The 9,919-nt window shown below is 39.5% G+C and overlaps 1 protein-coding gene across 2 annotated transcripts in view; it reads right to left on the reverse strand.

Moving 5' to 3' along the window:
- The window catches only part of LOC117956460 (venom phosphodiesterase 1), a 59,901-nt gene that overhangs the window by 28,783 nt on the left and 21,199 nt on the right, over positions 1–9,919 (reverse strand). For both annotated transcript variants that reach the window (XR_004659277.1, XM_034891536.1), the window contains exons 10-13: positions 8,714–8,779; positions 8,547–8,619; positions 3,931–4,039; positions 2,164–2,286 (exon numbers count right to left, since the gene is read on the reverse strand). Coding sequence is in view for 1 of the 2 variants with exons in the window: in XM_034891536.1 (XP_034747427.1) it covers positions 2,164–2,286; positions 3,931–4,039; positions 8,547–8,619; positions 8,714–8,779 (371 nt within the window). In the remaining variant the exon portion in view is untranslated. The remainder of the gene's footprint in view (positions 1–2,163; positions 2,287–3,930; positions 4,040–8,546; positions 8,620–8,713; positions 8,780–9,919) is intronic.

Consider the following 9,919-nt stretch of genomic DNA (forward strand, 5'->3'; position numbering starts at 1 on the left):
CCATCAAACCTAAATGCCTAACCTTAACCCTTACCCTAACCCTAACCTTAACCATTAAACCTAAATGCCTAACCTTAACCCTCACCCTAACCTTAACCATCAAACCTAAATGCCTAACCTTATCCCTCACCCTAACCCTAACCATAACCTAACTCTAACCCTACTCCTAAAACCAAGTCTTATTCCTCAAAAAACGCCCTTTAACGTTAAGGGGACCAGCATTTTGTCCCCACAAAGCTGACAAGTCCCCATAAGTATACTGTATTCACAGTTTTTGGTCCCCACAAATGTAGTTAAACAACACAACACACACACACATACACATACACACACACACACACACACACACACACACACACACACACACACACAAAATTACATGTTTCTTAAGATGTTCTACAACCAGACAGATAAAAAATAAGGTGGGAAGGCAATTATCAGTTTTTGTCAGCGAGAGCCTTGAGCCTCATCGGGACTCCCCTCTTTATCCAGCGCTCTGTCACGGCTCAGTTCCTATCACAGACACACATCTTATTTTGTGTCACACAAAGCAAGGATTCCCTGATTGCAGATGTGGTATCTCACATCTTTATCTTGACAAGTTTCAGTTTGTTCAGCTCTGTGGCGCCCAGCTGGTGTGCTCGACCGATACGTTGGCTCGACATGCAGGTTCGGGTGTGACACCTTAAGTGTTCTTCTGGGGAAATGTGCTTAATGAATGAACTCCAAAATGCAAACAGGAGCCGATGCGTGTCATTTATGAACAGACATGACAATTCATGTTTTTGCTTGTTCTGAGTAACCACATGTTTCTGCAGAAGCCCTTTTATACCATCAGTGTCTCCTGGTCCTCTGAACCAGTGGTTCCCAAACTTTTTCAGCTCAAGACCCAAAAGTCTCCCCGGGACCCAAATTTACAGAACAAAACCATGAATTTAAATGTGTATGAAGTATATTTACTCCATTATAAAAGTAAACAAAAACAGAAAAGGTCTCTATTCTCCGTTCTGTGTCTCACCCCTTTCTCAACTCTTTTTCTTATCCCCTCCCATCGTCCCTCAGTACCGACACCAACATTTGTTTAAATAAAGCTGACTTGAATTTAATGAGATGTGTGTGTCTGGTTGAAGATATCAACCAGCTGATCTAGTCTAGGTTCGGTTTTTGAAAGTGCCCTTCTGAGGTCATGCTGAGGTCATTCTGAGGTCATGCAGAGGTCATTCTGAGGTCATGCAGAGGTCATTCTGAGGTCATGCTGAGCATTTAGTCTGTTCTTGGCCAATTTGGCGACCCAATAAAACGGGTCTGCGACCCATTTTGGGTCCCGACCCTAAGTTTGGGAAACATTGCTCTAAACCGTGCAAATATGGGTTGTTTATGTGATATGTTCACTACACTTTAATACAACTCTCAGGATCTTTTCACGAAATAGCACCCAAGCAGTGGCAGAAATACGACCTCCTATGTATACCAAAGAACGTCGGTCGTGATTTTTAAAAAGGTAAAGGTCGTGATTTTAACCCTTCTGTTGTCCTCGGGTCATATTTAACCCCTTTTAAAAATGTATATAAAAGAAATATGGCATTTTTTTACCAAATTATCAAAAAAAAAGAACGGATTCCACACAACGCTCTTTGCAAATTCAATCACTCGCACTGAATTTTGGGTGTAAATTGAAATGGCTTCAAACTAAGTCAAAATAATCCGTATTTTCTGCTTTACTAACTCAAATATTAGGTATAATTCTGTACAAATGAGGGTTATTGACCATGGATTGCAAAAAGTAGTGTAAATCTAGTGGTGGTAAGGTGGAGTTAGTGAAATAAAAGAAATAATTATGCGTTGAAAATGTCAAATGTTGAAAAAAGGGTCAAATAAGTAAATAAGTTAATCTTTTTGACCCGGGAGGACAACACAAGGGTTAAACACGTCTTTATTGTTGGGAAATGGTTGTGGATTGACTGTGGTTTACCTGGTTAAGTTTAGAAAGAGAACGTGGTTTTGGGTTTAAATCCTGAAGGTTAAGCACAGGACGCTGGTCATGACGTAGGGTTAGGTTTACGTTATTTTACTATTACTTCTCAATGGGACTCGAATCGCTAACACTTGGACTCTGGCTCACTCAGCAGCCTCTGAGTGGGCAGCCTCAGTGTGTGTACTCACCCACAGAGTCTTTGTTTTTGGCTCTGATGCGTCCAAACGGTCCCTCTGTGACCCAGTAGTTCTGGACGTCGCCCACCAGGTTCTGCAGCACTTCCTTCCTGTCGCAGCTCGTGTCCTCCATGCCTGCAACAGCGACCAGCGGCTTCATTCACAGACCCTCATATTAAGCTTCATCACACTGTTCACGGTCTCGTTCTCAGGGACTAAAAATAATTCATGGGGCGGCTGTGGCTCAGTGGGAGAGCCTGCCAATTGGAAGGATGGTGGTTCAATCCCTGGCCCTGCAGTCCCATGTTGAAGTGACCTTGGGCAAGACGCTGAAATTGAGTAGTTAGGACTAGGAAAGCGCTATATAAATACAGTCCATATGCAATAAAGCATAAAATACAGACATTTGGTCAGTTTGATGCAACCTATGTCGTGTGTGTAGTACTGGGGAGATCAGCACGAAGACGGGGTTGAGCGAGTAGTATGTAAGGGGTAAACTCGGCGTAGGGAGGTTGGTCGGGGGGGTCAAACACAAGACTTTCACCCAGGAGAGCGGGGTTGGTGTCCTTAACCGTCCCGTTATTGCCGCGTGTCAGGGAAGCCGTTGTCGTCTTTAACCGGTCCGTTATTCCCGCGTGTCACAGAACCGTAGGCCCACCCACGAGCGTTTCCTTAACCTAACAGCGTCAAAAGGGACGCCAATAGTCCCGACCATGCACGTTGCTATCTAATAACAACAAAGGCACCTGAACAAGCGTCCGTATTTTACGAGATGGGAGTGAGAATGTGTTGGTTTTACTGTGCATGTTATCTCATGAACTCGCACGTATTGTTACACTTCCACCACACTGCAGCTGTTTTATTTATTTCCATCCAGATTTCAGACAAACAAGGTCTGAGAATCAGCTGCTAAGTACAGCGTCAACCTGTAAACTTTATGAAACAACAACATTTCTTTTTAACCGGACCCAGGTTCCCTAATTATCCATCTTATAAATAAGCCATTGCTGAAACAAGTTAGAGTCTTGAAATTGAGATGCTTCTTCAGCAGAGAATCCCTCGAGCCTGTGTTGTCGAAGCTTCCTGAACGAGGACTTTTCAGAATACCTCCTGCTCACAACTCGACAGTGTGACGCTTTTGCCAGTTGGTCACTGCAACGGTTCCCAAAGTGGGGTCCGGGAATCCTCAGGGCTCCTTGAGGGGGTTCCAGCGGGTCCCCAGCACAAAGGGGAATAAATCAGTGTTTGTACTTATTACTATAAATTTCATCCATAAGTAACAAAGTGACAGAATGCATGTTCATGTGGGGCATGGGTTTCATTCACTTTCTGTAATAAAACCGCTAAAGCCATCAGATGGGGGACCCTGGGACAGAATCTTCAAATCACACTAGTCCCTGGTCTAATTAGTGTCAGTTTAGGGGTCCCTGACTTGAAAAAGTTCGTGAACCACTAGTTCACTGTACGGATTCCCAATGAAATGAACGTTTCAAGTCTATTTGCAGAGCAGTCGGCAGGGGAACCTTCTCAGGGCCATCATAAAAAGAATTACAAAGACCATTCACTTTGTTTTAATACCCGTCTTATTTAAATGTTCTTTGTAAGGTTCTATCATTTCATCAGTTTTATGTTACGTGAGGGTGCCGGGTGAGAAGTTAAACCGGTCACATCATTGCATTGATCAGGCGATTGTCTCAGAGCTTCTTGTTTCTAACCCACACAAATACACCAGTACGTGTATTTGATCCATGACTGCATTGTGATCCATTCGGGAGTTACCATGATCTGCCACGATGATGATGTTGACGCAGCGGTGGAGGCCAATCTGCTTGAGGCCGTTCATGAGCTGACCGATGATCTTATCCACACCCTGGATAGCTTCAATCAGCTGTGTGAAACAAATGAAACACACACACACACACACACACATTCAGAAGCTGGATAAACAGCTAAATAAAGCTCCCATTAGCTTCAGTTCACTTCACTTTAAAGACACTTTATGAATCCCAAAGGGCAATTCATTTGCATCTTACCCTTCTACACAGTCAGTGGCAACAAACACTCACCAACAGTAGTAACAAAGATTAAAGATGCTAGAGGAAACGTTAAATAAGTATGGGGACAGGTTACAATGAATCAGCTGAATGCAGTTCATAAGAGACAATAGAGGCAATAATACAGTAAATCAATATAAAAACAACAACAACAAGTCTTATAGTCTCGGTGATAGCCGTCATTTAGGATAAGCATTACGTGTTTACAAGATTTTGAGTAACGATTAGTTCTATCCTGAGACACATTATACCCCCAGCCCAAAGGCATTAGAGAGCATGGGAAGGATGTGGTCTGGTTGGCCGATAATGGTCTTTGCTTTCTCAGGGAGTCTGAGTCTTTCTGCTGAACCTCTCTTCCTGGAGCAAACCTTTGCTATGCTGTTCATTCGGTTCTTGACAACCCACTAATCCATCCGATATAAGAGAACATTAGAATGCTTTCAACAGAAGATTGATAAAAGGTTACATAAAATAGTATCAAATTGCATTGGATATAATTTAATGTCAAGACATCCAAGGACATAATTCGATATTTTAGACAACTGAGTGGAGGAGATTTTCCCGAGTCCCACGCTTTCCTTTGGGACTCTGAGGGGATTACTGAGTTAAGGTTGGCTCCTTCGGCTCATAGTTTCCATTTGAAACTAAGGCAATGTGACAAAGTAATCTAAGAAGGGGGATCTCCCTGCCACTTATAAAAAAAGCCAAAAAGCAGACAATGTCTCATGTGGTGTCAGTATCAGGTTGACATGATGAGTAGCACAGACAACGACGGACAACGTTAGAAGCTGTTTATGTTCCAAGAAACCCGGTTTTGATTTGATGTCGCATGGAAACTGGAAATAAAACTTCAACAAACAAATCCCACACAAAATGTCTGAACCACACTTGAGAAATGCATCATCTAAACCTGCATTTGTTTGTGACTGTGTGTGTGTGTGTGTAAAATCCTTTGTAAAACTACCCTGCCGAGCGAATTACTGCAAATAAAAACTAAAAAACTCATTAACTAGTCTTTTTTTAGCTCTGCTTGCGTTGCCTAACCACTTCAAAAGGAGAACCTTACCAACAACCTATATATATATATATATATATATATATATATATATATCATATCTATATAGAATATATCTACAAAGTAAAAGCAGACCGTTGTCACCCAGAAAAAGACCCTATAGGTGGATTGTGCAAGCTCATTAGATTAGATTAGATAAAATAATACTTTATTCATCCCACAGCGGGGAAATTACCCTTTTTCTAGCAGCAGTTTTTAAAATAAAAGCAAAACAAACCAACAAAAATACAAGTAAACACACAAGAAAAACAGGCAAACAACAGACAATGAGCAGAAGGCATGGCTGAATGTAAAGAAGCGTCAAATAAAGGTATTTTAAAGTGCGGTTAACAATATTTCGGTGTAGGCAAGTGATGTTAAAATTAAATTGAATATGTAATTAAAGTAATAAAGCAGAAGTAGGTAACCATAATATAAGTTAAATTTACCTGTGATCGTAAATAATATTGAAAAAGAAAGCACTTGTATTGGAAAAATATAAATACAGATAAAGATATACAAAAAGTGTGTGGAGTAAATATATCATAATCATATTCACCCACATTTACGTTTGTTGTTACGCGTTGTCACAAACTAAAAGGAGACCAGGGTTCGTGTTCCATGTGACACCAAAAAAAGGTCTTTTTTTTTTTTTTTACTTTATGAACCTTTATGGACCTTAGTCCAAGATGCAGGTACTTCCTCAAATTAGTAGTTTCAAGTGACTCATTTTAAGTTAATCTCTGATCTTTTCCTAACCCTAACTAAGTATTTAGGTTGCCCAAACTAAACTAGTTCAGTTCATCAATGTTGACTACGTGTTTAAAACTTTAAGACTGTTAAAACAGCCACTGGGCTTCATGTTGAGGTTCATTGTCTTAAATGGTCATTGTCCGGCAGTGTATAAAACTATAACATCAACCTATTCTGACATTTAGGAACAAGGACGAGCATGTTGCTAATAGAGGCCCCTCACTACTCTGCCCAACTGAACCAAAGTATGTATGTATGCATGCATGCATGCATGCATGCATGTATGTATGTATGTATGTATGTATGCATGCATGCATGTATGTATGTATGTATGTATGTATGTATGTATGCATGTATGTATGTATGTATGCATGCATGCATGTATGCATGCATGCATGCATGCATGCATGTATGTATGTATGTATGTATGTATGTATGCATGCATGTATGTATGTATGCATGCATGCATGCATGCATGCATGCATGCATGCATGCATGCATGTATGTATGTATGTATGTATGTATGCATTTATGCATGTATGTATGTATGTATGTATGCATGCATGTATGCATGCATGCATGTATGTATGTATGTATGTAAATATGTATGTATGTATGTATGCATTTATGCATGTATGTATGTATGTATGCATTTATGCATGTATGTATGTATGTATGTATGTATGTAAATATGTATGTATGTATGTATGTATGTATGTATGTATGTAAATATGTATGTATGTATGTATGTATGTATTTATGCATGCATGCATGTATGTATGTATGTATGTAAATATGTATGTATGTATGTATGCATACATGCATGTATGCATGTATGTATGTATGTAAATATGTATGTATGTATGTATGTATGCATGCATTCGGAGTATAACACACCAACTATACTTTCAAAATTAGCGATTTTGTTATGAGCTCACGGGCATTTTCAAGTGTTCCTTGACTGTTTTAAAGTTTGGCCGTGCATGACTCCAAAGATGGTAACGATTGCTAGACGGTCTGCAGCGGGTAGACCATGATCTCATTGTTACTGGGAATAATCTATTTGGGTAATTTAATGCATTAACGACCACAAACCTGCTGAATGGAGACACTTACAGTACAGTCAACAATGTTTGTCATGTTTAGTTTCAACTGTAAATGCTGTCTGACGTTGTGTCTGAATCAGCCTTTAATCCACGTTTTTGATTACATTAGGTCCTCTTCCTTTAAATGTTTCATGTACACACACAATTATTTGGGGGTGGAAAGAGATTTTCTTAAGTGTATTGGTTTGATTGGCTCCTTGGAGTTCCAGTTGACAAAACAGGACCCACTTCAATATCTATAAAGGATTACACCTGTTGTTTTCTATCCGTGCCACGCTGGGGATTACCAGAGGTTTCTAAACTCCATGTACTTTACTTACATATTGTTTTAGGGTAACTTAAAGTTGTTGTAGTTTGCACTAGTGTTGTAGTCAAGACCACCAAAACCGAGACCAAGTCATCACCAAGACCAGAGAGAATAGAGGCTGAGAAAAGACTGAGACTGAGTGGTTGAGACCGAGGCAAGACCAAGACCAAGACCGAGACCAGACGAGTCCCAGACTGCGTGCTGGATAAAATGTGGAAAATGCTAACCATGTTATTCATTAAGGCTCATAAAGAGTCTGAAGGTTTTATTAGCGATCTCATTAAATCTTTATGGAAATCTTTTATCTGTGGTCCATGAAAGGACTTCAGACCTTTTTAATTGAGCTATAACGAGACTTCACTGTGATTAGCATCAGTAATGGACACCATAAACAAGGAAAATGTGTCTAATATGATCAAGGGTTTCGTTTCAGCGCCGTTTAGTTTACATTATTGACAAAGGTGGAAGTCAGGTGAGGTGAACACTAAGATGTGATTAAAGATGAATTAATTAAAAACAAAAATGTGAGCTTGGGTTTGTCTTCATGGATGCTAAAAAGCCAACAGAGAAAACAAGAAACAACAACAACAAAACTGAATAATGGGAAGTTTTCTACACTAGAGTGACAAGACACTGTCATGAACACATGACACAGTCATAACAACAATAACCATAACTTGTCATAACAAAACCGAATGACACTTGCTGAAAAAACACGTTAAGTCATAACTGTTTATGACTTGTTTATGAGGCAGCATGGTGGCTAAGGGGTTAGCACTTCTGCCTCATAGCAAGAAGGTTCTTGGTTCGAATCCAGGTGGTTCTGTGTGGCGTTTGGATGTTCATGCTCCCCGTGTTTGCGTTGGTCTCCTCCGGTTTCTTCCCACCGTAAAAGACATGCATCCTAGGTAGGACTACAGTTGAAAAATAGCCAATTGGCGCATTTACAGAAAGTCTAATTAATGTGCATTGTCCTAATCAAGTAAATAAGTTTTAAAAAAAGAATGTGTTATGACAGTGTCATGTCACTGTTATGTAGAAAACTTCAGTGCTTAACTCACGGATTCATTCAGTTTCTCGGCTCTCGTGTGATGATCCAATCAGAGATCAGGTGAACTTACCCCTCCACTCACAGGTCCGTAGCTGTGTCCAGATTTATCCGGTTCCTCCAGATACAACGTGTAGAAATCGGGTCTGGAGGAAACATTTTTATTTTATTTTTTTAACTTTAGCATCAATGCCACCAGAAAACCACTCTTTATGGCATTTGCTAATTGAATACACAAACCTTTGATCATCTGGCAGCTGCAGCCACTTCAGCACCGTGAATACTCGCTCTTCAAACGGCACTTTACTAAAAATAACAAAACAAAAGGAGAGAGATGGAGCAGCGGTGAACTTCTTTTTAATGCTTGTGTTGTCCTCATGTCCAATTTGACCTGTTTTCTTTTATTTTTAATATCAGGAACTTGGCTTTCTTTCAACCAAATTGACTTAAAAATAACATGGAAGCTTTACAATGTTCTTCAGGTAAAAATGAATGATTACTTTCACCGAATTTTGACTGTTTTTTTGAATTTTATGGCATTTAAAAAAAAAATGACCAAAACCTTGGAAGAAATTACAAAAAAGAGACAAAAAGGGCAAAAAAAACAGAAATTAATTGTTTTTGTATAATATCGTGAGATATTAGGCTATGAATTGAAAAAAGGATGGAGAAAAAAAAGCTAAAACTTGGGAAAAAGCACCAAAAGTTGATGGTTGATGGGCAGACAACACAAGGGTTAAAAGGCATAGTAGCAGAGTGGCACCATGGTTTTGAATGACTCTGTCCGGTATGTACCAGGGCAGCACGTCCAACACCTAGATTATCTTTTTACACTTAGATTAGATTAGATTATATTCAACTTTATTGTCATTACACAGGTACAAGGCAACAAAATGCAGTTTGGGTCTAACAGGAAGTGCAGTAGCAGCAGGTGCAGGATATACACTGGTTCCATAACTGCAGGACATGGATATGTACTGAATAAATATAGAGATGAATACTATTAAAACAAAATTTATGCCTTACAACAGGGTCCAGCACGTGGTGCTACGCCCCTGCTCGATGTTATCACTGTTTACACTGTCTGCTTTGGTGATTCAGTTGCTCAGAACAAAGGACTTAAAAAGCTTTGATCCAGATATGTGCACCATTAATCTAACGCATAACATACACACATCAATAAATAGAATAGAGTAAAAGGAGTGTATTGCACAATGTCACGTAGTTGTGCTCATAAGTTTAAAGACCCTTGCTTAAATTGACTAAAAAGAGGAAAAAAAAAAATCATGTTTTGGAAATTTATCTTAATGCCTTAATTAAAAAATAAATAAATGTTCTTCCTTAAAATACAGGGGGCTTAAGTATACACCCCCTATGTTAAAATACAGGGGCATAAGTATACACCCCCCTATGTTAAATTACAGGGGCATAAGTATACACCCCCCT

Source organism: Etheostoma cragini, chromosome 14, assembly GCF_013103735.1.
Source record: "Etheostoma cragini isolate CJK2018 chromosome 14, CSU_Ecrag_1.0, whole genome shotgun sequence".
NCBI classification, from domain to species: domain Eukaryota; kingdom Metazoa; phylum Chordata; class Actinopteri; order Perciformes; family Percidae; genus Etheostoma; species Etheostoma cragini.